General features: G+C 54.9%; 3 protein-coding genes across 9 annotated transcripts in view; all 3 read right to left on the reverse strand.

The window, feature by feature from the left end:
- Window positions 1-7603, reverse strand: part of ZNF385C (zinc finger protein 385C) — a gene marked incomplete at its 3' end in the record, with an annotated part of 52287 nt that extends 44684 nt beyond the window's left edge. For all 3 annotated transcript variants that reach the window (XM_081116215.1, XM_081116214.1, XM_081116213.1), the window contains exon 1: window positions 7555-7603. The remainder of the gene's footprint in view (window positions 1-7554) is intronic.
- A 2222-nt stretch (window positions 7604-9825) lies between these two features.
- Window positions 9826-17682, reverse strand: DHX58 (DExH-box helicase 58). 3 transcript variants are annotated; one of them, XM_081162495.1, is made up of 13 exons: window positions 17602-17682; window positions 17210-17378; window positions 16824-17025; window positions 16293-16483; window positions 15466-15582; window positions 14867-14993; window positions 14542-14733; window positions 13614-13867; window positions 12938-13087; window positions 12687-12848; window positions 11862-12035; window positions 10744-10840; window positions 9826-10444 (listed from the first exon to the last, which is right to left on the reverse strand). In XM_081162495.1, the coding sequence occupies exons 1-12, from the start codon at window positions 17670-17672 to the stop codon at window positions 10763-10765; spliced, it is 1887 nt and encodes a 628-aa protein (XP_081018621.1). In that variant the 5' UTR covers window positions 17673-17682; the 3' UTR covers window positions 9826-10444; window positions 10744-10762. The 3 variants fall into 3 exon arrangements, with proteins under 3 accessions (XP_081018621.1, XP_081018619.1, XP_081018620.1); XM_081162493.1 differs by having other exon boundaries at window positions 11845-12035; XM_081162494.1 differs by having other exon boundaries at window positions 11845-12035; window positions 17537-17618.
- Window positions 17683-18154: 472 nt separating this feature from the next.
- KAT2A (lysine acetyltransferase 2A) lies at window positions 18155-25943 on the reverse strand. Of its 3 annotated transcripts, none has more exons than XM_081161356.1 (18): window positions 25532-25943; window positions 25265-25388; window positions 24784-24929; window positions 24588-24677; window positions 24110-24291; window positions 23837-24028; window positions 22874-22980; window positions 22539-22649; window positions 22317-22456; window positions 22022-22230; window positions 21688-21814; window positions 20448-20558; window positions 19876-20019; window positions 19513-19627; window positions 19386-19422; window positions 19243-19306; window positions 19022-19106; window positions 18155-18879 (listed from the first exon to the last, which is right to left on the reverse strand). In XM_081161356.1, exons 1-18 carry the CDS (start codon window positions 25868-25870, stop codon window positions 18686-18688), a joined length of 2517 nt encoding a protein of 838 aa, XP_081017482.1. In that variant the 5' UTR covers window positions 25871-25943; the 3' UTR covers window positions 18155-18685. The 3 variants fall into 3 exon arrangements, with proteins under 3 accessions (XP_081017482.1, XP_081017481.1, XP_081017480.1); XM_081161355.1 differs by having other exon boundaries at window positions 22317-22453; window positions 25532-25923; XM_081161354.1 differs by having other exon boundaries at window positions 19386-19627; window positions 22317-22453; window positions 25532-25923.
- Between the last annotated feature and the right edge of the window lie 918 nt (window positions 25944-26861).

The following is a 26861-nucleotide window of genomic DNA, read 5'->3' on the forward strand; positions in this document are numbered from 1 at the left end:
ACTGAGATAGGAATACAACTCTCCACCTAAGGCTATTACTGGTAGAAGTTACACTGACAATGGTTAGAACTGGATACAAGAAAACTTGTTATTGACTAACATGGACAGAAAAATCCAATCTTGACCACAAATCTTTTTTTAAATGTAAGCTTTACAAAACTGGAGTCTACCCAGTCAGTTGCACATGGCAGAGACCAGGCTCAGGAATATTTGATCGATGCCAAATTGATTGATGGATCGAATTTGGGCAGTAAAATTTATACAGAACTAATGCCGGTGAAAATCATTTCAGTAAAATTAAAATGGAATGAAACAAAAATGGAAATTTGTTTAACTGTACCATAGAGAAAAAAATGGGGAAACCTGATCAAGGAATTAAGATGGATGAATCATTAAAACTGGAAAACACTGTCTTTTCCCCTCTCTTTATCGAATTTATTGGGGTGACACTGGTTAACAAAACTACATAGGTTTCAGGTGCACAATTCTACAACACATCATCCGTACACTGTATCGTGTGTTCACCACCCCAAGTCAAGTCTCCTTCCATCACCATTTATCCCCCCTATACCCTCCTCCACCTCCCCCACCTCTGGAAAACACTTTCTAAAAAAGTCTCCAGTGTTGGTATGTTTTGGTTTAAAATGTTTGCATTCAAAACATCCTTGGGGTCAGAATGTCCAGGTCAAAATATGCTATGCCCACCCCTCCCCATCTGTTTTTGTGTCCCTCCCTCCTTTGCTTATGATACTCAGCCACACTGGGCTCTTTCTCTCCCTGGAGCACAGCAAGCTCTCCCTCGCCTCAGAACGTTCTCGGGAGCTGTTCTCTCTGCCTGGTGCACTCTTTCCCTCCTGGCTCCTCTCTCTCCTTCTCAGGGCTGATGCTGAAACACTGCCTCCATGAGAGGCCTTCCCTCTTTGCCTCTTTCTTAAGGTAAATTTCCTTCCTGCCTCCCACTTGTATTCTTCCTTATTCACCCCATCTTTTTTTTTTTTAAATCTTTTTTCTTTTTTTAATCCCGACCTGAGGATATTTTTTCCATTGCTTTTCAGAGAGAGTGGGAAGGAGAGAGCGAGAGAAGCATCGATGTGAGAGAGACATATCGACTGGTTGCCTCCCACACTTGCCCTGACCAGGGCCGGGGAATCGAGCCTGCAAACAAGGTACGTGGCCTTGGCCGGAATCGAACCTGGGACCCTTCAGTCCGCAGGCTGATGCTCTAACCACTGGGCCAAACCAGCCAGGTCTATTCGCCCTCTTTTATTCCGCCTTGAATTCCCAGGGCAGGGCCTAGCAAGTATAACGCATAGTAGGTGCTCAATAAGTATTCACTGAATGAATAAACCGATCAAGGGCAGGAGAATGGGTTAGGGCTTACAAGAGCCTGAGAGAGAAAAGGGACAGAGTGTAGACACATTCGTTCACCATCCTCTCCCCCTTACTCATGACACCAAGTTCCAGAGAAGCCCATTTCAGCAGGAGAGAAGAGAGGAGACAGTCCTAGTCTTGCTTCATTTCTGCCCCTTGCCCAGCTCCCCAAGGTCCAGGCCCATGTGCCAACTGGCTAGCTGCCCCCCAGCTGGGCTGCCCCCCCACCGGGGCCTGGCTCCCACATTTGGCTGCTGGCCAGGCTATTTGGGGAAACTTCCTGATCCCCTCTTTGGCCTCTCCGCCCCCACATCTCATCCTGTAGCCTGGGAATAGCTGTCCCCAGCCTCAACCTAGAGACAGTCTCATTCCCAATTAGCACCCAAATGGCTGAAACCATCTCTGAAAGCTTCTTGCACCCCTCTCCCCTCAGGAAGCAGCTAACTAGGACAGCAGAGCTCGGAACGAGGTCATAGAAGGCTACCTGCTCCTCCACTCCCTTCCCGGCCAGAAACACCAGTGGGGACAGGAATCTCCGCTGCAGGAGCGGGAGATGCAGGGAGAGCCAAGAAATGGCCGCAGCCTGGGGTCCTTTTTGCCCAAGGAGCAGCTAGCTCCACCCAGGGGGGAGGCGCGGCTGTGGGGGGTGAGGAGACCTGGGTTCATATCCAGACTCTACCCAAGTGGGGATTTTGTTACCTTTCCTGGTGCTCACAGGGTGGGATGAGACAGTTCTGTATACAGTACAACACACACAATCCAGGGACGGAAAGACCCTCGGGGTCCCAGGGAGATCATTTTGGGATGGATCCTGGGAGGGGCCCCCAACTCATTAGGGAACTATTCTTCTGCTGAAGTCTCACGTTGCTGGTTCAAGCCTCGGTCGATAAGAGATGGGCAGACTTCTCTCACACTCTGAAGGCCACACCCCATGTGTTCCTCTTTGGGATCCCCCAGAGAACCTAGGGGTTCTGGTTCTCAGCACCTTCCCTGGACATTTTCCCTCCCCGAGGCCAGGGACAAGGCGGGTGTGTGCAGGGGTATGTCTCGAAACTTCCTGTCCTGCTTGTCCAGTGGGACGGGGGTGGCTGGCAGCAGATGTAGGAACTGACAGCCCTGAGACCAGGAGGCTGGAGGAGTCTGGGGCTTAGGGATGTGGGAGGGGCATGCGGGGGCCCTGGGGGGGCAGTGGGAGCAGTGGAAGCATGGCCGGTCGGCCTGGCCTCCTGCCCAGGCATCTGAAGTGGGGAGATGTATCAGTGGAGTCTATCTTCGCCCCACCCAGGGAAACCTTAGTCAAATAAACAGCCAACACAGCCGCTCCTGTGCGAGAAGCCATAGCAGTGAGGAGTGGCCTGTGGCGGAGGGGAGGCAGGGGGAGAGGGCAGCGAGGCTGTTTGAACAGGCCCCACGGCCCAGGGGCATTTGGCGGAAATGTGTGGAACAGGGTGGGGAGCACGGTGGTGGTTTGGAGCAGGGAGCTGGGGCCTGGGGTGGGTGCGTTGAGCTTGGCTGCTTCGAGGAAAAAGAGAAGCGTCAATTTAGCCCCACTCCGGCCAACACCTCTTCTGGGGGAACTCCAAGTTCCCAAGTCAATCAGATCAATCAGACAGGCAGGGGTTCCCTCCCTGTCACCCTGAAGCCCCAGCCCTGTCCTAGGCACAAGCCCCTGGGCCTTGTCGCCACAGAACAACATGTCAGTGTTCGGAGCCAAAGCCCCCAACATCTCAAGTTCCCAGCAGAGGACCTGGGGGAGGTGGCCCAACACCTGTCCTCTCCAGAGCCTGATGTCCTCCCTGACTCCTTGCCTGGCATGGAAGGGGCCCAGAGTGACGGCAGCCCCCTCCTGCAACGCTTTGCCACCTTCTGCACTCAGAGACATTTGGCTGCCCTGCTCCCCTGGGACACTGCACGGGAGTAAGACAGGGAGACAACAGAGAGACACACACCCAGACTCAGGGGCAGAGCTGGAGAAAGGTAAAGACAGAAACATAGACACAGAAAGACGGACTAGAGAGATGCCACACAGTCAGAGACAATGAGAGAGTGTGAGGAAGGAAGAGTGTGTGTGTGTGTGTGTGTGTGTGTGTGTGAGACAGACAGAAAGGCAGAAACACACAGAAAATCAGAGAGAGAGCAACAGACAGAGACACACATGCAAAGAAAAGGCGAGAGAAAAAGAAAGATATAGAAAAAGAGAGACTCAGAGACAAGGAGAGAGGAAAGACAAACAGAAAGTGACAGGCACAGGAGCAGGACCGAGCACGCGTGAGGAGCAGGACAGACTCACAGCTGAGTCAGAAAGAGGCTCACAGAGCTACACAGGGACAGAGGGACTGAGAGGGACTCCGGGTCTGCGGACACCCTCTGTGAGACTTGGGGAAGCAGAAGTGCCAAACATCTAGCCCAGTGGGGTTTGCAGGGAGTCCCAGGAGAGCGTGTCGCTGCCTTCTGTCCCCAACACTGAACCACTGCAGGCATCTGGGCCCTGGCCACTGGAGCTGGCGGGTCACCCAAGGTGAATGAAAAGTCCCCAATGGGGGAGCATGAGACTGAGACTGGGGTGAAGGCTCGGGGGTCTGCAAAGTGCGCGTGCAGAGTGGGTCTGCAGGGGGTCCATTCCCAAGATGGCACTTGAAGCAGTACTTAGGGATGTGCAACTGTACACAGCAACATCTCTGAGTTAGCGTAGGCGGCTTGTGCCCGGGTGTGCGAGCGTCTCCCTGTGAGTGTGTGTGTGTGCATGTGTCCAGTTCCATTAAGCACTTCACAGCACTAATGAGGCCAAGGTGGCAGGTATGATCCTCAAATAGCCCAATCGGGACGGAGTGAGTCGGAAAAAAAGGCAGCATGTCCCTCTCTTCTGAACAGACGGTGTGTCCAGGTGCCACAGGGCACTCAACTACAGTCTAGACCAACATGTCATTCATTCCCGCCAGGAATGACTCCCACCACCTGGTCAGCTGACCCCCACGCTCTTCCCCATCCAAAGCCCAAGATGCTAACTTACAGGAGGACCCACATTTCAGATGCATGGCCCCCTTCCTGGCCACAGGCACAGCTCCCTCTGAGAAGGGCAGCTGGAGGGATGGTGGGGTCCGGCCCTGATCCTCCCTGAGGCTAACTTCCATCCTTCTTACTGCTGTGGCCCCATTTAGCTCCCTCCTTGATCCTTGGGTCCAGTGAGTGCCTACACCCTCCCCACACTCAGGAGATAAGCAACCTCTCTTCTGCTCATCCTTTCCCTCTTAAGCATCACAGGACATTTTTAAAAACTGTCCCAATTTTGGGTGGAGAATGAGGTCAAGAGGCCCAAGGGGGGACCGCTTGTTGGTGACAGCTGACAGTCTTCATTTCACCTTGAAACTCCTTCCTGGTCCAGGGAAGGTGTATCCTAAGCCCTATTTTACAGGAACACGACTATATTGGGGGACAGTCAGCAGGAAGGGAATTCACCAAATAGCAGTGTCAGTCACAGGCACTACCAGTCCCACCCCTAACATTTGCAGGGCCTGGGGCAAGAGGACAAATGGGGGCCCACAGACAGATGTCTAAATATTTAAAAGTTATAAATCAAGCAAACTGTTAATTAAAATATACTTTCATAATGATCTGGAAAACCAGGCTCCAATTTAGATTTCTCTGACTCCAGAGGACAATGCTATGGAGGGAGAGACAGTTCCACTCCCACCCTGGCCCCAGCCATCACTCCCCTTCCTACTGCCAGCTCCTCTCTGCACTGCAAGGGACTCACATGCATGTATGTGGACACTGAACCTCACATCCTAGTCCCATCTTCATGGCCTGCAAACATCTGTCCCTTAGCTGCCCCCTGTCGTCCCTCAGGTCTACGGTGCACACCTAGCGGCATAACCTGCCCCGAGGAGAACAGGCCTGGGGGAGAGACTTGCATGGACTGGGAGCAAGCTGACCACCTGGGCAGGGGCCTCCAGAGTCACAGGTATGGGGAATGTGGTATTGAAGGGGGATGAACAGGTTCTTCTCCTTGGCCCTGCTGATTCCTCACCCCACAGGGAGGGCAGTGGCCAGAGAAGTGCCCAGTTAGGGCACGGACACCCCTCCCTTCCTAGGTTTAACGGTGCTTACTAGACCCAGCCTTTCCCAGCAGTCTCCAGACCTCGGGCCAAGGACTGAAGCTGTCATTCCATTGGAGGGCTGCTTGGATGAGCCCCAAGCAGGACTTTCAGTAACTTATATTATTTATCTTCCTGGAAAAAGTGTAGCATGATCCCAACTTGTGGATTTCTGGAGGTAGGGAGGGCAGGGAGGTGATGACAAGGGGGCATTTTTTCAGTTGGGTGTCTAAGCCAGTGTGTTCCCCTGAGGCATAGTCCCAAGTGGGCTCCTGCTGCCACTGGTCCCTGCCTGCTGGGGTCCCTCTCTCACCCTGGAGACAAAAACAGGGCAACTAAGAGATGAGATGAGGGGCCCTGGGCACCTCACAGGTCCAGACAGGTCCAGCAGAAATCCAGGGGCCAGCAGGGGGTGGGGGCTGATGGAATGGTGGTGGTGAAGGGCATTGCTCTCTCTGGCCAAGTTTTAAAAAAAACTTTCAACCCCCACCCCCACCCCCTGCAGATGGGCTTTGCTGTCCTACAAATGAGGGGACATTTATACTTGTTGAGCCCTCACCAGGCGCCAGGCACTGTGCTAAGCGCTCTACGGGCATATTCTCACCTAATCCTTGCAGCCACCCTATGAGGCGGGTTCTATTATTATCATCCCCATTTTACAGGTGGGGAAGCGAGCTTAAAGAGGTTAAGCAACCTGCCCAAGGTCACTCAGTAGGTAGAGGTGATAGAACTCGAGTCTAACTGACCCCAAAGCCCCCGCTGTTTCCACTACAGCACATTGCCTCCCAGAAGCAAGAAGCTGGCACAGAAACAGGAGGGATGAAGGTTAGATATGAGAAAGAACTTTCTGACAGTGGTAGTGTGTGGAAGGAGGAGACAATGGAATAGGGAAGTGAGACACAGGAAGCCCTCCTGCCTGAGCTTGGCTGTTGGTCTGCCTGTAGGTTTGTGACCACGGAGAACAGGGGTGGGGAAGCTTTTTTCTGCCAAAGGCCTTTTGGATATTTATAACACCATTCATGGGCCATACAAAATCATCAACTTAAAAATTAGCTATGAAAAAAGCTCCTAGGTTCATTGAATTTCAAGTCCCTCGGCAGGGCCAGACCAAATGATTTCGTAGGCCCTACCCAGCCAGCGGGCCAGATGTTCCCCGCCCCTGATGGAGAAGGTCGATGGGATCCTGACCCCCTCCGTGGCACAGTCCTGCATCCTCTGCTTTACCCCAACCCAGCATCAAGGCCCACAGTCTGACTGTCCTTGGTGGCTCCGAGCTCTAAGCATCACATCTGAGCTGTCAGCTCAGGGCCTTCTCTTTCAGGAAGACTTCCCTGAGGTTCTGGGAGGCAGGATCCCTCTCCTACAGCCCAAATCCCAACACGGAGGGTGCGAATGCACCTCATGTCTACAACAAGGGCCATTTTCGTGATCATCTCCCCCACCTGGCTCTGAGACTTGGACGCGGAAAAAAAAAATCTGACCAGTCCCCAGGCCTCTAGGTTCCCCAGGCAACCCGGGCAACCCCTGCTTCCTCACCGCCCCCCCCCCCCAGACACACACCCGCGCGTATCTGCACCCAGGTGCAAATACGGTAAGTGGCGCGGGTGCCCTGGAGCGCGTGGGATAACCCCGGCCCCAGCTCCGGCCTCGGCTCTCACCTCATTTGCACACAGAACAGAAGCCGGCTGGGTCCCCCAGTCGCGCTCCAAGCCGGAGCCCGTAGGCAGGACGCGCGCTCGGATGCGGCGTGGGGCGTGCTAGTCAAAGAGGTTACTCACGCGGACCCCGCCGTCACCGGCCCCAACCTGCTCCTCCGGTGTGCCCGGTGCCCACCTCTGCCCTTTCCCACCCACCGGAGGCGGCCCGGCATCGGGGATAACCAGCCAGGACCCTCTAAACTTCCCTAGAGTTTAGTCCCATGCGCTAGATGCCGGGCATCGGAGCTCAGAGCTGATGGGGACGTCCTCACTGTCCCCTGGGGGTCCCCCGGTTTCGGGAGGAGGGCACGGGACAGGTGCAAGGGGCTGCCTTGTTCTCCCGCGCTGGCCTCGAAGTCCTCTCTGTGGGCCAGACCGCGCCGCTGACTTACCTGCGGGGCAGAGACGGAGCCGCCGCGGCCACCTGCTCTCGCCGCGCTCGGGAGCGCGGTGGCCGCGGCCGCGCGGGGCGGGGCGGGCGGGGCGGGGCGGGCCGGGGGCGGGGCCCGGGACCCGAGCATCCTCGCCGTGGGCGGACCCGCTTATTCAGGTGGGGAGGAGGGGGGGGCACTAGGCAGGCCTGGAGCTCTGGCTTTCCTGAGAGCTGAGGAGTCAGGATGCCCGGGTCCTGAGCACCTCGTGAAATGCCCCCTTCGGGCAGCCTTGCCCCGGAGGCAGTGGCTCCACACGAAGACCCTTCACAAGGGGAAAAAAGCAGGGGAACCCCTCCTTGCCTGAGTTTCCCCTTCCATCTGAGCTCGTGAAAGCTCTCCCAGCCGGGTAAGGTGGGTGAGATACATCCAGGACGCTCCCTCTAAACCAGGGTCCCACCCACCCCCCATCCAGGGGCTCAGGCCACTGATGGGGACCATTAGGTACCCTGGTCATCTTTATCCTCAGCTCATCTCTCTCCCCGCAACACAGTCCCCCTCTGGCTGCAATGCCAGCTCAGGTCTCTCAGCTGTCACTGTTTAGCCCTGGAATGACAGGCGTCCGGACTTCGTGTGTCCAGCCGCATTCAAGGCCCTTGAGCTTAGCACCCCTGGGCCCCTGCTCCCTCCCTCTGGCCCCTGTCGCTAATTTTATTGACCTGTAAAAGGCACGTTGCTGGCAGGGGCGACAACTGAAGGTGAAATGGGAGCAGATGGACAGGAGGGAGAAGGGTGACTGGGAGCCAGGGCCAAGGGACACTGGAGATTAGGAGGAAGAGAGGCCCTGGGAAAGAAGGGTGCACTCTCTTAGGGGGATGGAAGCCAAAAAGCCCAGAGCCTGACTTTTAGCTCTCAATCCGAGAATAGGTGGGCTGAAGAAAGAAGATACTGGGGAAGGGAGAATGCATTTTTTCTCACCTATCCTGAGGCACGACCAAGGATGTAGTAGGAGAGGAGGTTAGATGGCAGGAAGGACTGCCATCCTGTTCTCAAATCTCTGCCCTAGCCCCCTCCCTTCCTCCTGAAGGTGACTCCTGCCTGCTGGGCCTCTTACTACAGAAATAGCCCTTTCCCTGAAGAATCAACCTAGATCTTGCCTTTCCTTTTCTTTCTTTCTTTCTTGTTAAAATGAGAACAGGAAATTTAGGCCTTTATAACTTCCCCCACCCCCATGCCTACCCCTCAAATCCTCTGGGCCTCTTCCAAGCCCAGGGGAGATGACCTGGGGGTTAGGAAAAATGGGGCATTGGGGTTGGACCCTCTTATGAGGGGGAGGGGGCAGGAAGGCCTCACATTCTCGATGGCGCTCAAATGTAGACTTCTGATGCTCCCTCCAAATAAGGTTACATGGTAGCCAAAATAGGGGTGTTAGAGAAACAAAACACTTTTAATCTTCAGAATAGACCACAAAGCCAATCGGTGGATGGAGAGGGGAGGAGGGAGGTGTTATAATGGGCACAAGGAAAGTTTTCAGGGTGATAGCTATGTTCACTATCTTGATTGTGGAGAAGCAAATATATGTTAACGTTTATCAGATTAAACACTGTAAATATGTACAGTTTATTTAGTCAGTTATGCCTCAACAAACCTGTTTTTAAAATATCACACATTTTCTATGTCATTTTTCTACTTTATTTTTTAATTTGTGGGGAGCCTCAAAAAATAGTGGCCTTGCAGGGAAGGAGTGGATGTCAAAGGGCCAAGGGAAACTGTGGTGATTCCTAGTACAGTAGTCCCCTTATCTGCAGGGGATATGTTCCAAGACCCCCAGTGGGTGCCTGAAACCACAGACAGTACCAAACACTACTGTTTTTTCCTATACATACATACCTATGATAAATTTTAATTTATAAATTAGGCACAGTAAGAGATTAACAACTAATGATAAAATAGAGCAATTATAATATATACTGTAATGTTATACAAATGTGGTCTCTCTCAAAATATCTTTTTGTACAGTACTCACCTTCTTGTGATGTGAGATGATTCAGCGCCTATGTGATGAGATCAAATGAGGTGAACGATGTAGGCATTGTGACGCAGTGTTAGGCTACTATAAAGGTTGTTCAAACGCAAGCACTGTGAAACCTTGACAGAGGATCTGATAACCCAGGTGGCTAAGTGACTACCAGGCAGACAGCATATACAGTACGGACACGGTGGACAAAGGGATGGTTCATGCCCCAGGTGGAGCCAAGCGGGATGGCTCGAGATTTCATCACACTACTCAGAATGGTGCGCAATTTAAAACTTATAAATTGTTTATTTCTGGAACTTTCCATTTAATATTTTTGGAGCGTAGTTCATTGCTAGTAACAAACTGTAAAAGTGAAAGCATGAACAAGCGGGCACTAATGTACCGTGTGGCCATTCTCCTACCTCAGTTCTCCCCCACTCCCGCTCCACTCCCACTGCATCCAGTATGTATGAAAGTGGGTGTGAGGGGGGTCGGGGGATGAGCTGTGGCCCTTCAGCTCCTTCCAGTGTGAGACTTGAAGCCAGCCTGGGCACCTGGGGCTCCTCTGTGGCTGGTCAGCACAGGGCCCTGAACTGGTGACTCTGGCAGAAGGGACGCGCATCCAGACTTTGCTCAGGGGAAGACGGTGGCTGCTGCAGATTCTCCCGCCCCCTACAGCCTGAGCTGGGCACTGCAGCGACAAGACGGTCAGTTCAGGGAGAGGTCTGACAGGCTCTGGGCACAGTGCTGCAAATAGATGAAGTCAGGCACTGGGAAGGGTACGCAGGACCACTTCTTGGCCTGGATCCGTCCTCGCGGTGTCTGCAGCAGCATGGAGCGGACTTTGAGTGCTGGCAGCTTCACTGACTTGTAGATCATCTGCCAACCCCAGAGCTGAGGGTGGGACAGAAACAGTGGAGTCTGGGTATCTACCGTCAGACTGGGCTTCTCTCCTCAAGTTAGGGTTTCTGAATGTGGGGTTTATGTCTCCTACCTCAGACAGAGCTATCTCCCTCATCACATTGTGGGCTTCCTAAAATAAGGGTTGGATCATTCTCTCCAGACTGGGGACTCCTTGGGGAGGGCCGTCTCCCCCATCCCAGTGAGGGCACCCTGATGACACAGGCTGGGTCTCCTCTTCAGAATGAGGACTTCTAAAGACTAGAGCTGAGGGGCATGTCCCCAACACTTACTTCCCCACAGTTCTTGCAGCTAATGACACCCCCAGGCATCCAGTCCTTGAAGACTTTGTTCATGACCACAGGCTTCTCTGAGACGTTGTAGTAGATCCTGGAAAGAAGTGGGAGTGGCAACAGCCCTCATGGATTCCCCAGCCCCAGATCACATGCCATCCTACTTGCTAAGCCTCTGCCTGGGACCTGGACCTTCCTGCCTGTCAAGGGGCACAGAGACTTCAATAAGTTCTGCCTGTGCGGCCTCCATTCCACTCCCTTCTGCTCAAGTTCAGGCCTCAGCACTACCCATCTGGATGATCTAACAGTCTCCCAATGGGTCTCCTGCCCCATCCTTCCACCCTATTCCATCCTTACTCCCACCCCCACACTATCCTTCAGCCAACTGCCAGAATGATCTACAAATGTAAATCTCATTCTGACATTCCCTTGCTCAAAATCCATCCAAGACTCCTCCCTGCCTACAGGATAAAGGCTCAGCTTTTAAGTCTGAACTTCAAGGTCCCTAGTCTGTCTGCCTTCAGAATCTCATCCTTTACAATCTCTTCCAGTCCAGCCAACCAGCATTACTCCCATGGTGTCGTCCCTGTCTATTCTCATCTTCTCATGGCCAAACCCAACCCAGCCTTCAAGACCTAGTTGCTACCACCTCGAATGAGAGAAAATGTGTGAAGGCCATTGGCTCAGTGGCCTGGCACACAGTAGGTGCCTAATGAATATTTACTTAATGAATAAATGAATGGAGGAGGGAAGGCTACCCTATAGAGGGCAGAGGATGAGGGGATGGCTCAGAGACAACCAGCCCCTCTTGATGTCTTCAGAGTATGTAGGACCAGGGGGCCATTTTGTGGCACCTCAGCACTTGGCATCCTGAATGCCAACTCTTCCTCAACCACATAGTGGCTGTGGGAGCTTGGGCAAGTCGCTGAGCCTCTCTGAGCCTCTATTTCCTCACCTGTGAAATGGGGTGGGATAAAACCTGTCTAATCAGACTATAGTGAAAATGCAAACTTGGTACTTGATAAAACGCTCTTTAACCTCCCAAACTCTTAATGCACCCGCCCTTCCTCTTATCCAGAGAGCCCCTTCCACAGGTCTCACGAGAAGTTGGGATTCACGTTGACGTGATGGGTGCCCTCCACCTTCCGCAGGTCGCTGCCGTGGCCCACAGGCACCATGCAGTTGATGCAGAGGAGCTGCACATGCTCCGCCAGGAACTGCCGCCGACGACTCTCCTTCTGGTCCAACTGGGCCGCCCGCTTGACCAGGGTTTCATGCTGCAGATCCCGGATCTGGGGTGGGAGGGGACAAAGGGCATGGCTGGGGCTTCCGAAGACCTCAGGTCGTTAGTACACAGAGGGACTTTCCTCAACCCTCCCTGGAGCTCTCAGAAGTAGCTGGGTTGGGGGACAATAGTGGGCACGAGGCAAGCTTTCTCGCTGAATCTTTACTCCCACTTTTGAGGGTTTTGTGCAAAGTTGCTTCTTTGACTCTAACATGGGGTACCATCAATAATTATGCTGGGACAACAAGAGTAAACAGGGATCATCCTGCGCGAGGCTGGACAATAGTGACTTTACCTTGGGACTGATTTAAGTCCTGGCTCTGGGCTTATTTCATGCATGTCTTTGTTTCCCCTCTGCTTGGTTCTACAAGGACTGTAAAGCAGTTCTCACAGATACACAAAGTATTTGGTGATGAAGATAAGTTGAAATCCCTGGACAAGGCCTATTCCCAGGACATTTTGGAGAAATAACCTTTGTCTTCCTGGCAACCCCCTTCCTGGCCTCTACGGTTCCCTGGATTCAGACCTTCACCAGGTGGACCAGGTTCGCCTTCCAGAGCAAAGGGGAACAGGGGTGTGTATGTGTTTGCATCAGAGACCTTCCAGGCAGAATGTCCACAGGCCCCCACCCCACAGAGCGCACAGGCTGACCAGAGACCTTGGCCTCGTACTCAGCCTGGTCCATCGCCTGCACAGCAGCCACTGCCTGTTCCATCAGATTCTCTAAGGCCTCGTTGGTCTGCTCCCGCCGCAACTCCCGACTGCCCTGGGCTGCCACAAATGAGTACACGCTCTGATCAGCCCGGGCACGGCCCCTTGCCTGCGGAGGGCGATAAGAGAGGGGACTGAGTGGGGCTGGGTTCCCACACAGGATCCTTTGAGGACTGTTGCAGGAGGTGGTTTGAGCACCTGGACCATGGAGATCTCGTTGGTCAGGAGCCCATAGCGCACAACCACATTGCACTGGGGGATGTCCAGTCCCTCTTCTGCCACACTCGTGGCCACCAGGAGGTTCAGGGTACCATCCCGGAACTTGCGGATCACTTTTTGCTGGTCCCTCTGGGGTTGGGGGAGGAGAAAGAGGATGGTACATGAGGTGGCCTCAGGCCTACCCTCCTGCCAGCCCAGTCTCTCCTGGATCAGCCCTTTTATTCAGCCCTTTTCTGAGGGACCCTGAGTCTCCACCTCTACCTCCAAGTACCCCCAGGGTCTTGCCCATTTTCCCAGATGAACATCTAATCCCTCTCTCCCCTAGAGACTCCTAAGGGTCCCAGCCCTGTACTCCCTGTACTCCAGGAGCTCTCAGGACCTGTTCTTCTTCCACAAGGGACCCCAGGCCTCTGTCCTGAGGACATCATTCACCTCTTTCCCTGCAGACCCCCATGTTTCCACTTCTCTGCCCTCAGAGACCCTCAGACTGGGGGAACCTTCAGCCCTGGGGATCTCAGTGCCCATCTATCTCCTCAGCTCTGTCCTCTGCCTGGGGATAGTCAGTCCCCCCATCTCTCTGTGCTGAAGACTCTCTCCCCTTCTCTTCTCCCCTGAGGAACTCCCCAGCCTCAGCTCCTTTCCCCAGTGCCCACACCTGAGTCATATGGGTGCTCTGGCTGCTGTTCCCAGCCCCGATCAGCAGCTGGGCCCTGATGTCCACTGTCTGCAGACTGGGCTGCTGCTGGAGCCAGAGCAGAAGGGAGTGAGCGCTCTGGCGGGTGCGAGTGAAGATGATGCCCCGGTGGCTGTCCAGGCTCCCAAACTGCTTCTGTAGGATCTGTTTCAACTTCTCCAGTTTTGGGTTCCCTGGGCCACGAGCTGCCAGGAGGGCCAGCTCATTCTTGTGATCTGCCAGAAAAGCCCAAAATCAGAGGCACAGGACTCAGGCCTGGAGGTGGGCGGGACATGAGGGTGGGTGGCTCACAGGGATAAGATTTCAGGAGTTCAGAGGGGGCCTGAGGATACCTGCTCCTGCCTAGTTTCCCCTGAGCAGCACCAAGAACACATGTAAGGACACCCTCTGCCTGCCCAGCCTCAAGATCCAACAGCCTCACACCAGGGCCTACAGTCTAGAATTCTTTGCTCACACACATTATCCAGCACCCCTCTTCAACCCTGCTACCAGGATGACTCTTGACCTTTTCATGCTGACCCCTGTAACCCAGGACTGACTCAACCTCAGGTCTGTTCAGAAAGATCCTTGCCCCTCAGCCTGTGCTGAGGCCTCTAGTCTTAAATTCCATCCTCTGACCACCTAATTTTCCCAGTTTAAAGGTACCACACACTCTAGACTTTCAGGGACAGTCCCAATTAAATGATTTTCCAAAAATATCTGTCAATAACCTAAACTAGTTTTTACATCTGCGCAAACCTTCAGAAATGGGGGCTTACATCTTTTGTCATATCCACAGTCTTGACTTTTAGTTAGAAAAATAGGGCCCCAGAACTCTTGTTCGCACCTTCCCAGGTGGCCTCTGCCCTCTAGCCCAGTTCCAGCCCCCCCTCTTCCCCAGGAGCCTCACCATTGAACAGTGCCAGCAGCCAGCGCTCAGCATGCAGAACCTGGGTCTTGGTGGCACCCTCTCTCTCGTAGAAATCCTGCAGCGCGGCCAGGGCGTCCACAGCGCGGACCGTGTCGTGGATGAGCAGCGCGTCGTTGTAGCGTCTCAGATGAAGCGCGTACACCCTCTGCTGCTGGAGCCCGGCCTCAGCCGCTGCGGACCCACGGGGAGCGCAGTGTCTGAGCGGCCACGCCCCCAGGGGCCTTTCCTGCCTGGACTCCGCCCCCAAAGGCTGAGCTCCGCCCCCTAAAGGCTCGGCCCCGGTGGGCCAGGTCGCCCCTCTCACCGGTCTTGCTCAGCTCTACCACCTGCTGCTCGTACGTCTGCGTCCCGAAGTCATGGCTCAGCTCAGGCATCTCCAGGCGGTCATGAATTTGTTCCATGAGCCTCTTCAGCATGTCCCCGAACGGGTCCTAGACAAGAGCGAGGGCCTGAGGGAATGCCTATAAAGCTATGGTGAGACAGAGTCCTGGCTGGAGGCAGAGGTCAGGGTCCTGCACCTGACTCCTGTTCTGTCTCCACCGCATATGGGCCCTTGATCTCTGCCCTGAACACAGTGATGTCTAGTCCATGTCTGGCCTGTCATAGCAGACACCAGGCAGTGTCCACACTGCAGGAGAGAGGAACAGCCTGGCACAAAGTGCCCCAGCTTTATGGTTTGCAAAGCACTCTACTGCATGCCCAGGGTTTTGACAGATGTCCACGGTGGCATCTGAGTGAAACCAAACAGCAGGATCTGCCCCATTTCACAGAAAGAAGAAACGGAGGCTCAGATACATAAGCAAGTAAACTGATGTGATGGAGCTCATGAGAGTGCAGTCAAGGCTCAACCCCAGGCGCCCTAATTTCACTCCAGGCCCCACGCCGGCCCTTCCCTCCACACACCTGGCTGCGCCTGTGGCAGAGGTCATACTGTTTGCAGGGCCGGTGGCTGTGCTCCTGCAGCTGGGGAAGGGAGGTCTGGGGTGACATGATGCGCCATGTGTCCAGGTTGGCACAAAGCTATGGAAACAGAGAGGGGTTCACTGGAATGAGGGCTTCCTGAGGGAACAATGGGCAGAGCTTTGGAGCAGGATGGGTCCCAGCTGAGGCAGGGCCATTGGGGTGGGGAATAATTTACTCAATAAATATTTATTGCTCGCCCTCTCTGTGCCCAGTGCTGTTCTAGGTACTGGGGATACAGAGCATCTTACATTGGAGTTAGGGAGACGGATGATAAACTAGTAAAGAACAACAGAGTGAGAGAATTTCAGATAGTGTTAACAATCTCTGAATAAAATTGAATGATATGACAGTACAGTGGGGGTGATCAGGGAAGGCTTTGAAGATGTGACATTTAAGTTGTTCCCTGAATGACAAGAAGGAGCCAGACAGGTAAAGTACCGGGGAAAGGATATTCAAGGCAGAAGGAATGGCAAGTGCAAGAGTCCTGAGATGGCAACAAGTCGGACATGCTCAAGCTACAGAGAGAAGACTAGCAGGAGTGGGGGGGGGGAGAGGAAATGAGCCTGGAGACTTATACAGGGGCTAGGTCACACAGAACATTATAAGCCAGAGTAGAGAGTGGGTGTTTATTCTAAGTGCATTAAGACATCTTTGGAGGCTGGAACATAGTCTGGGTGAGCCAGGCTATGGCTGGTGGACATGGGGTAGGGCAGGCCAGGGAGGTCCCTGGTGTCAGGTAGGGGGAGGGTCACAGGGACCAAGCTGACCTGCAGGATGTGGTGAATGGCTCCATCAAGTTTGGTGGCCCTGCCAGTGCCTGGGGAGGCTGTGAGACCCAGCACCTGGGGCAGGGGCCGTGTCCTCTGGAATTTATGCTCTAGGTACCGGCTCAGGATGATGTTGTAGACAGTGTCTTTGTGCGTGTGGTGACACTCATCCACCACGAGAAGAGAGAAAGCTGGGGGCACATGGGGAAGGCTGTGAAAGAACCTGTGTTTGCAAAGCCCTTCCTCCCATAAGCTTTGTGGGAACAAGTCATATGAGAATTCCTTCCTCCCTTCACAACTAGCAGTCAGACCCCAGAGAACAGCCAGTCAGGGATGATTTACCTCCATTTTACAGATTAATAAACTGAGGCTCAAGCTGGAGGAAGGGACTTGCCCAAGATCCTGCACTGTAGCCAGGTCTTTTTCTACTAGGGTTTATGCTGGGGTTGGGTGAGTAGGGAAGTTCTCACTCCCACAAAATCTCCCAATATCTTTACAGACAGGGGTGCCTCAGGCGCACACAGCCCTCACCAGTGAGCTCCACATGCTCCTCCTCCTCAGGGCTGGTCAGTGCCAGCTGCAGCAGCTCAGCTGTGCAGATGATCAGGTCATTCCTCTGGGCCAAGTGGCCAAAGCCAGGGCGTGGCCCCATATCTCCACTCAGGGTTGCAATGGCCCAGTGCCCATCCAGCACGCGGCTAAACTCCTCACAATGCTGAGTCACCAGGTGTACCTTGGGGTGCAGATGAGATGGGGAGAGGAAGCTGGATCTAGGTAAAGGTGATGGGGAGGAGGAAATGGCTGGGATGGGTGAAAAGGTGAGCTTAGAGATGGCCGCAGCAGCTCTGGAGTTCTGCAGGGTCTTAAGAGGCACCTGAGGAGCTGAGACCCCACTGAGGGGAGGGCAAGCCACTTACCCTGTTGACCAACACAACCACCTTGGCTTTGTCCACAGTCTCAAGATGCCTTTTGGCCACATAAGCAGCCGCCCGGGTCTTCCCAGCGCCCGTGGGCAGCCATATGATGATATTCTTGCCCTCCAGGGCAGGCATGATCACTTCCCATTGGTAGGGTCGCAGCTCCATTCTGGGAATGGCAGGGGACTCAGATCCCTGGCCTTCCTGGTCTCCTCCTCAGCCCAACACCCCTCAGATCTGCTCCCTACCCACTTCCAGCTAACCCAGTCTAGCGCAGAGACCTCCCTTTGCCCAAGACTCCGTCCTGCTTGAAGGAAGGGCACCTACCAGGAACCTGATCTGACCAAGAGGGGAGGCAGGAGTCAGGCAGACCTGACCCTGCCCAGCCTCACCTTTCTTCCTGAGAAGGGCAGCTCTGTTTGGCTGAACCCGGCTGTCTGCTACTGAGCTCTGCTGAGATCATAAATGAAACTGAAACTGAGGGGAGGAGCCAGCCCAGCTGAGCTAGAGCTCAGCCTTAGAATCTCTTTCCTGACCCCTCATGGGCCTGAGTGGAGGCAGAAATGCTGACAGGAAAGCCCCTTTTCGTAACTTCTGGGTCCTGCCAGCAACCCCTGCCCCCAAGAACAGTCTCCACCCCCCCACCCCCACTCATTTTGGAGTCAGCTGTAACCATGTGACCCAGGCAAAGGTAGCCAGGGGAAGATTTGGACCCCTGTCATCCAGGCACCTGGACCAGGAACAACCAGGAGCAGGGAAAAGTGGAGGCTGCAGTCAGGCAGGTCATGTCACCCCAGAGGCACGAGACTAGGTATGAGGCTTGCTGGGGAGGGGTCCTCAGCACAACCTGAGCTTAATAGGCTCCAACTTGCAGGAGGTACTGGCAGGAACAGGGTCAGCCTGCTAAGGCCCTGGGATGCTACTGAAGAAACAACCACACAGAAGAAAAAAAAAAGAGCTTTATTGATCCCTCCAAGGGATTAATGCCAGGAAACAAATGGTCCCCATGTCCCCCACCCCTGGGGGACAGACAGAACAGTGCAGGGCAAAGCATGGCCCCTCCAATCCAGACTGAACTTCCAAACCCTAGAGCTGTCTCACTCAACCTAAAATTGTTAGTCCTGTCCTTGAGGAAACAGTGATTTGGGCCAGTCCCAGGACTCTAAGACACCACAGCTCTGTGGGGACCAGGGCTGAGAGCCACCAGACCCAGGGAGGGTTTATCCTCTGGCCACCAGTCACTGTAGAGGGGCTGAGCCCCAGACCCAGGAGGCCCTTCCCAAGGTCAGACACAATGAAAGGTGGGACAGGGCTACAGGCTTGGGGGTGCCCAAGGGCCCAGAAAGGGCTGCAGGATCAGGGGCTGGAGTGTCAAGCTGAGAGGGACCTGGGCACCAGGGGTCTCCCTAGGGATCAGATCAGATCAGAACCTGAGGTGGAGACATTCAAGGTTGAGGCGTGGTCCAAGGCTGGGGACTACTTGTCAATGAGCCCTCCCTCCTTGAGCTTAAAGTAGAAGAACTTCTCCAGGGCACTGGCGCAGCGGCAGTACTCGCTGTCTGGGGGGTTGTACTCGCGGCAGTTGGCGATGACCCGCTGCAGGTCAGCCACAAAGAGCTTCCGGGTCACGTAGTAACGGCTGCGCAGCCGCTCCGTCATGGTCTTCAGGTCTGGGGCAGCAGGACAGAAGGGCACGCGTGCCTTTAAGAGGCTCAGGAGAGTGGGTCACAGGGGGCTGTGTGGCCCAGTGAAGGCAGGAGCAGGATTTGAGGGCGGAAATGGAAAGAAGGGGTTGGGAAGGAGCATCCTCACCAATAGGGAAGCGGATGACCTCGTAGTAGTCAGGGGCCTCAGACTTCTTTACAGGCTCCATGAAGGGCCAGGCACTGGGGTGCGACTGGAAAGAAGAGCTGAGCTGGGGCCAGGCTCACTGTGCCCCATGCCCAGCTCATAACTGGCACCCACCCCACACTGGGTCATAAAGCCACAGCCATTGGCGAGGGAACCCCCAGAAAGGAGCCTGGTCTCCCCACCTTGATCTGGGCCAGCAGGTTTTTGAGGGTTGTGTAGAGCTGGTCAGGGTCCTTCAACTCCTTCCTGAGGCGATACATGCCAAGTCTGAGGCTCCTGGTCCTTCTGCCTCCCCCAACACCCTGCCCCTCCACACAACACTCACCCCTTTTCCTTCCCCAGTGGTTTCCAGCCCGTCTCTCCTGCAAAGCGGGGAGTGTGGAGAACATCCCTAAGAATGTCTGTCCACACTCCAAGCAGCATGCCCCTCCCCCACCAAGAGCCCTGCTTACTAATGCCAGGGACACTCTCCACAGGGATCTGCCTCACACCCTCCTTGAAGCAGCTGAGCCCAGGGTAGACCTTCCGGATCTGGGCCTGTTTGCGCTCAATCAGCTTCTTGATGATCTGAGGAAGGAGGGGTCTGAGAGGCCAATCCCAGCCCCAGCCACTACCCTCCCAGGGCCAGAGGCCCTGCCCCTGAATCCAGGTGCCTCTCCTCCTAACTTCCCCATGAGGCAGAGCAAGAATCAAGTTCCTGGCCCTACCTCACAAATGCACATGCACAGACATGTGGTACACATCCACATATGTGCTCATCCCCACATGCATGATCACCCCCCACACACACATTCCACCAAAAGCACACACACAACCTCCTTCTGCTTCTTGATGATGTGGGAGAGCTCCGTGTAGGGGATACGGGGATTCAGCTCACACTCCATCAGTGTTGCCCCCTCGTAGTCCTTGATGTAGCCCAGGTAGCGGCTCTTGGGCACCTTGATATCCTTGGAGAAGCCCTAGGAAGTGGGAGTCATGACCCAATCCACCAGCAAGACTTTTCCAATTTTAATAGGCCTCCCCCCCACCCAGGAGCACCTGAGGAGCAGCTGTATGCCATGTCCCCTCTCTCCAGTTCCTGAATCCCCTCCGGTAGTCCCCAGCACAGTACTCTGCACTTTGAAGGCTCAACCTGTCCCTGGTAAGCTCCCCTCCAACTCATCCCATAGAACCTCCCAACTCTGCCAGCTACCCTACTGCCCTACAAGACTCTATTCACTGGGGCAGCAGCAGAAGGGAGGAAGACAGGTAGGAAGGACGTCCCTGCAGATATTGGGTGGAACAGGGGACCTGAGGGGCTCCCAGTCCGTCCATACCAGGGGGCCAGACAGAATGACTCCTGCCTCAGGTGGCAGGCAACTGCGGGGTGGGGTGAAGCAAGGGTCACCTGCTTTTTGAAGTAGCCAATGGCATACTCGTCAGCGTAGGTGAGGAAGTAGAGGATGTTGTGTTTGATGTGATACTCCTTCAGGTGGTTCATCAGGTGAGTCCCATAGCCCTGCAGGGGAGGGAGCAGGGCTTACTAAGGGGGCGGGGGGGGGGGGGGGGGGCGCGCGGCCTGGTGCTGGACAGCTCTCAGGAGGGTCCAGGTAGCAGATTGGAGAGGAGGTGGGGATAGCCAGGGGATCCAAGGCAGGTAGGAGGAAAGGGCAGAGGAGGGAAGGTTATGAGGGGAAAACTGAAGGACACTGGATTTCTAAGCACTTGCTCTGAGCCAGGTGCAGTGCTTGGCACTTTACAGACCAAGTCTCAAGTCAAGTCATGAGGTAGGTATTGCTGTCAACTTAGAGAAGGAAAAGCCGAAACTTAGCTACATGAGAAAATGTGTCCAAGGTTAGGCTGTTAGCACAGCAGGGCTAGGATCCAATCCCAACCAGGAAGCTGCTGTCCACAGGCCACTGGTTCCTGGGCCCCGGTCCTCAGACTTGAGAAGGGGAATACCACGGGCCCTACTGTCACAGCATTTGAACTGAGAGACAGACTCCCACACGTGTCAGGACCAAGGAGACAACATGCAGAACTGGGGTACGTAAAAAGGAGAACTAGGGTCTGTTGTGACAATGAAAGGACAGAAGCCAGGACTACCACCCAGCGCAGGCTACCATAAAATTATTAACTCCCCAATGTATGTAAACATTCTTGTGATGAAAAAAATTCAGGTCCATTTAAAAGTGTTACTGGTTCTACCCTGGCTGGGTGGCTCAGTTGGTTGGAACGTCATCCCGTAAACCTAAAGGCTGAGGGTTCGATTCCTGGTCAGGGCACACGCCCAGGTTACAGGTCCAATCCCTGGTCAGGGTGTGTACGGGGGGCAACCAATTGATGTTTCTCTCTCACATTTTTTTTCTCTCTCTCCCTCCTCCTCTCTCTAAAATCAATAAAAACATACCCTCTGGTGGAAGATTTAAAAAAAAAAGTGTTACTGGTTCTTGAGAGCCATTTGTCAACAGGTGTTTTCTTAATCCACCGTTATCAGAGTACAAGTGCCACCTTGTGGGGGAGCGAGGAACTGTCTGGCCACTAAAAGGAGCTTGGGGGCTGCTGCATTACCACATCCTCTGCTCTGATCTGGTCCAAACTCAGAAGCAGGTGGTGGGATGGGGCAGGGGCTGGGGACGTGCACTCACCTTGACCTGCTCATTTGAGGTGACAGCACAGAAGACAATCTCTGTGAAGCCCTGGGTAGGAAACATTCGGAAGCAGATCCCACCAATCACCCGCCCATCCTTGATCAAGGCCAGAGTCTTGTGCTTCCTGAGGGGAGAGGGGACAGGTCAATCCCTACCTGTTCCCCAAATGTCCCCCAAGGTCCCCACAGCCTTGGAGGCCTGTATTCAGGGGTGGGAACTGAGGAAGAAGAATTTCCAGAGGTTGGAGGAAGAGGCCTGGGAAAGGGTGTGGAGGTGAAGGACAGGTGCCTGGATGTGGTGCCCTGGGACTGGGGCTCTCCTGGGGACGCACGGGTCAAAGACGAGGCGGGCGATATACTCCTTGGGCATGCGTGGCAGCTGATGGGAGAAGACATTCTGCAGCCCCACAAGCCAGAGCAACACCCGCCGGTTAGCCTTGGGTGTTAGTGAGTTGCCGATGACATGGAATTCGATGATGCCGCGGCGCTCCTCCAGGCGGGCTGTCTCGTCCCGGGCTGCGTTGGCTGACAGTAGGCTTGTCTGGGCACCAGAAAAGGGACTGTGAGCAAGGGTCTCAGGTCTATGAAGGCTCCCTACCCTGCTGGCCAGCAAGCCAGGCTGCCTACCTCAGGCCCCAGCATGGCAGCAGGGTCAGTGATGGTGAGCATAACCTCGTTGACTAGCTCCATGGGGATGTCACCCATTACACGGAGCCGCTTGGCATCCTCCAGGGTCAGGTTCTCGGGGAGCTTCCTCTTCTCGCCTGCTGGGGAGGTTGTCAAGGTCTTCCAGGGATAGCCAGGGAGGTTAGGGGAGGGGTGAGTGAGGGTCAGGGGTCAAATATCCACCTGGCATGGGCTCAGCACCTCCGGAATCCAGACTCAAAGAGCTGTTGCTGCCCCCACCCATGGTGGGGCTGAAGATGGGGGCACTGGGAACAACTGCTGCGCTGACTGTAGCTGAGAGAGCCAAAGAAATCAAGGGACGGGGGGGGGGAGGGGGGGTCAAAGGTGTTGGTGGGTGCCGAAAAGGTATCTGGACCCTCCAACCCCTAGTTGAGCCCTCCTGCATTTCTCCACTGCTGCCATTCGCAGACCCTCTTCCACAGCACGGTGGTGGGGAGCACCTGAGCTCAGCCAAGAAGGGCAAACAGAGATCCTGCAGAACCTGCTGTGGCACATACCTGGCCGGGGCACCAGTTGGGTCCCCTCTGAGGGCGGCATAGTGAAGCCTGATTCCCAGATCGGAGAGTTTGCCCCGTAGATCTCCTCCTCCAGCATGGACAGGAATCTGTGGGAGGGTACAGTCTGTCTCACAACTCTGTCTAACCAAGGGAGCAGCCTGGGCCAGACACCAGGGGGGCTGGAGGTAGGTCAAAGACACAGACTCTCATCTCAGGGTACTGGGAGCCTAAGAACAGAGACAAACTCTGCCTTCAGACTAGAAAGAGGTACAGTCCCCAGCCTTCTGGGAGACGCTCGTTGAAGATAGGAGGACAGGATAAATCCTGGACAAAGTCCAGAGGCCCAGTTTGCCATAGTGTACGGAACAGAGAGACAGGGTCTGAACTGACGCCATTCTCTTCTGTGTGGCCAGGCTGAGCACCAAGTCACCCTGGGCCTCAGTATCAAAATGGGGCTCAGAATCCAACCCCTCCTGCCACCTTATTCCCACCTGGTGGCAGAGGGGCACCAGAGGTCCTGGATTAGTCAGTAAAGGCTTTCTAAACTGGATAGCTATGAGCAAGTTTAAAATGAGAAGAAGGTGCGGCAGAACAGAGGAAAATCAGAAAAAACTAGAACAGGAGTAGAAATTGGTTCTGCCTCAAGTAAAAGCTCTGGGCTTTTTTTGAGTGCTGTGGTGGGAAGGATGCTGAGGCTGTGGCCAGGCCCCGTGGGAAACAACTGGTAATATTTGCCAGGGGTGTGGGCAGGGGTAGTGTTAGCACTCGGGCCATGTATCTGCCATCCCCTTGCTAACAAGCTGCGTCTGGGCCATGGGCAAGTCGGCCAGGTAGATGCCCAGATCCCAGAAGGCTTATGGAGGGAGGGGAAGGACCAATCCAGGAAGCCTTCCTGGGAAAAAAGGGGACAACAGGGAGGATATGAACTTGGGGCAAAATCATGATAAGCCAGAGGAACCTTACTTGGGGAAGTGGGTGAGGATGAGGGTCCTCTTCTCGGGCACCAGCTTGTCCTTCTCCACCCGAAACTTCTCTAGCAGCTGCCGTCGAGTGACGGTGAAAATGGAGCGAAGAAGGCTTCGCCCAAAGACATGAGTGGTCTCATAGCGGGGGAGGCTATCGCAGCTCTGGGGCACATGGCAGTAACAGAGCCATCTACGGAGAGTGGGGAGGCGATGAGACTGGAAACCACTGAGCCTATAAGCTTCTCCCCATGCTGTTCCTGGCTGGGCCTACCTGGTGTAGTTGACCTTGTAGGTAGCCACGTCCTCAGCCTGAGACCTCTGCCGAAATTGGGCAGGCGTCTCAAGCTTCCAGTAGTTAAGGCAGAGCAAGAACATCTTTGAGAGCTCGAACATTGTCTGCCGCTCTCGGGGAGCCAGATGACTGAACTTGTACTGCACAAAGTTTAGTACACCCTGAGAAGGGGTGGGCAGGGGACAAAACCAGGAAGGAGGTGTGAACAGCCAGCATGGGCTTCTTGTTCAAAACAAGGGGCTTCCTGAGGGCAGGAGCAAGGCTCACCTCTCATTCTGAGGCTCTCTGTGAAGAAGAACTATGCCCCCTCCCTACCCCTATGCACACACTGAGGTTAGCACAAAACGTCCTCTCCCTTCTTGGAACCTCTCCCCTGTCCTCAGCTGTAGGATGGAGAACAGTGTCTCCTCCCGCCTCCAAGATGCCCCCAATTCTCTTGCCCCCTTCTTTATCCCACCTGCTCAATATTAGGCTTCTCAAATGGGGGGCTGCCCAAAGAGCCCTCCACCACGGGCCGGGTCATCTGCAGGATGCATTTCCGAAGGAGCTGGAAAAGGAGGAAGAGGGAGGGGTAGAGGTCAGCAGAGATCAGAGCTGCAGCCCCACCAGTCTCAGCTCCTTTGCTCACTCACTTTCACTCGGAGAAAGCTCACCTTGAAGAGGTAGAAATAGACCTGCTTAGTGTCCGTGTCCTCCTCCTTGTGAACAGACATGAACAGATTTTCCACATCCACCACCATCCCCAGCAGCCGGTTAATCTCATCCTCTGACACATTCTCCAGGTGGGACACGTGGTCAGCTGCAAGGAGAACAGGTGGCAGAGTTGGGAAGAATGGACAGGAGAGACCAACAGGACTGCCTGCCCCTCTTCATCACCAGCCAAGATACACCCTCAGTCCCTCCAACCAGTGTGACCAGAAAGGAGACTGACTGCTCCCGTGTCAGCCCTTGGGTGGTCCCTTGTATCTTCTGTATTGGCAGATTTCCTTTCTCCTCCCTGAGGCATACACCCTCCCAACCCAACCCTTCCTTAAAAGGCGTCTTTGGTTTTTAAGAGATGAAGCTCTGTGGCACATAAGTCATCCTGTCCAAGCAGGAGCCAGCACCTGCTTCTTCTGCGCCCCCCCAGCTTACCCAAGGGGTGCTCACAGCTGCGGCACAGCTCACTCAGGTTGGCAGCAGGCTGCTGCAGGTCCATGCGGGGTGCAGTGGGGGGCTTGGGGTTTTTCCAGCCGTTACACTTGCAGGTTTCATTGGCCTGGAGGCAGAAGGATCAGTCAAAAAACCTGTACGTACCCTAGGGACGAGGAGCCGCTCCCCAGCGAGAGCTTTGCTTCCATTGCCACCCGAGCCCTGGGATGTCCCAAGCCCCGCCCCCTCTCACCCAGGCCCCGCCCCCACCTTGCAAGCTGAGAAGACCCCTAGCTTCTCAAGCTTCTTTGCGCGCGGCAGTCCCCGGACTTGCGCCTTCCTCTGGCTGGCGCGCTGCTGCTGGCTCAGGCCAGGTCGAGCCGGGTCCCCCCCGCTCCCGGTCCCCCCACTTCCTACCCCGGGCCCCCCTGTCCCAGTGCTCCCGGCTGGGGCTGAAGCTGGGGCGGGGGCTGGGGCCGGAGTGGAAGCCGGAGTCGGCGCCGAAGCCGGGCTGGGGGTAGGAGTCGGAGTTGGGGCAGGGGCTGGGGACTGAAGGGGACGGGGCTGCGCGGCCAGGGCCGGGGTCGAGGACTGGGAAGGTTCCGCCATGGCCTCCCCCGCAGCGGAGCGCGGCGCGGCGCTCCCAGCCCTAGGGCCGCATGGGCAACGGGCGCTCAGTGCGCAGGCGTCGCTTACCGGAGCATGATGGGAGTTGTAGTCTCCCACCGCTGCTGCCTTTGCTTCTACCTTCCAGACTTTTCTACCCTGGCTCTTGGTCCCAGACAGCTAAATGAGGCCCAAGCCAGCACCCCATATTGATTCCTCCTCACTTTTAATCTCTCTTGAGGGGTTCCGGGATAGTCAAGATTGCTGTCCTGTTGGAGATAAGGAGAAACAGCCTAGAAAACAGGCTTCTGGTTGGGGAACATGTGGGTACTGCCCTCCTCCCAAGCCACCGGGGGTGGAAGTGCAGGCCTGGGGCCTGGGGTTGAGTTGGCTTCGTGGAATCTCCTTCCCGCTCCTACCCTGTCCCTGTCCCTGTCCCACATGTCTCCAGAGACAAAATTGCAGCTGTGGAGATTAAGCAGCAACAGTTCTATTTCTTGACTTGTGGTTACACAGGTGTGTTCTTTGGGATTAATTCAACTGTACCCCTCTGTACACCTTTCTATATGTCCGTTATACTTCCACAAAAAGGGTTTATTATAAAAGTACTGAGCACCAGAGGCATGGCCGTGGTCACAACAAGGCTACCAAGGTCAGGGTAAAGTAGAGGCAGAGGAGGGTGGGAGCCTTTCCCTGTGTATGGGAATGGCTCTCCCCAATACCTTGGGAACCTTGAGGGCTGGGCCTGCATCTTAATCTTTGTGGTCCCTGAGCCCAGCCCGAGCCTGCAGCAGTTAGGCCCAGGATGGATGAATGAAAGAAGCCAGAAAGAGTGTCCACCTCCCTGTCCCCAGTGTGTCACAGGATTGTGCCCTGTCAGAGAAAGGCAGGACATTCTGAAAATCGATTACCCTGTGTTCACACTCCAATTCTTGCCCCCAGGCCCAATTCTTGGAAGGGCAAGAGTCCCATTGCTCAATGTCATCTCTCTGCG

The sequence above is a fragment of the Miniopterus schreibersii genome, assembly GCF_964146895.1.
Source record: "Miniopterus schreibersii genome assembly, chromosome: 16".
NCBI classification, from domain to species: Eukaryota; Metazoa; Chordata; class Mammalia; order Chiroptera; family Miniopteridae; genus Miniopterus; species Miniopterus schreibersii.

Excerpts from the sequence above, each read along its gene's own strand:
- DHX58 (XM_081162493.1), bottom strand. The coding sequence starts at position 17,672 with ATGATCTCAGCAGAGCTCAGTAGCAGACAGCCGGGTTCAGCCAAACAG. Across the intron at positions 17,379-17,601 it reads TGCCCTTCTCAGGAAGAAAG|AATGGAGCTGCGACCCTACC; the intron begins GTGAGGCTGGGC and ends TGCCATTCCCAG. Across the intron at positions 14,994-15,465 it reads TCTGCCACAGGCGCAGCCAG|GACCCGTTCGGGGACATGCT; the intron begins GTGTGTGGAGGG and ends GCTCTTGTCTAG.
- KAT2A (XM_081161354.1), bottom strand. The coding sequence starts at position 25,870 with ATGGCGGAACCTTCCCAGTCCTCGACCCCGGCCCTGGCCGCGCAGCCC. Across the intron at positions 22,650-22,873 it reads CCAACTGGTGCCCCGGCCAG|CTACAGTCAGCGCAGCAGTT; the intron begins GTATGTGCCACA and ends TGGCTCTCTCAG. Across the intron at positions 19,628-19,875 it reads TCATCAAGAAGCAGAAGGAG|ATCATCAAGAAGCTGATTGA; the intron begins GTTGTGTGTGTG and ends CTCCTTCCTCAG.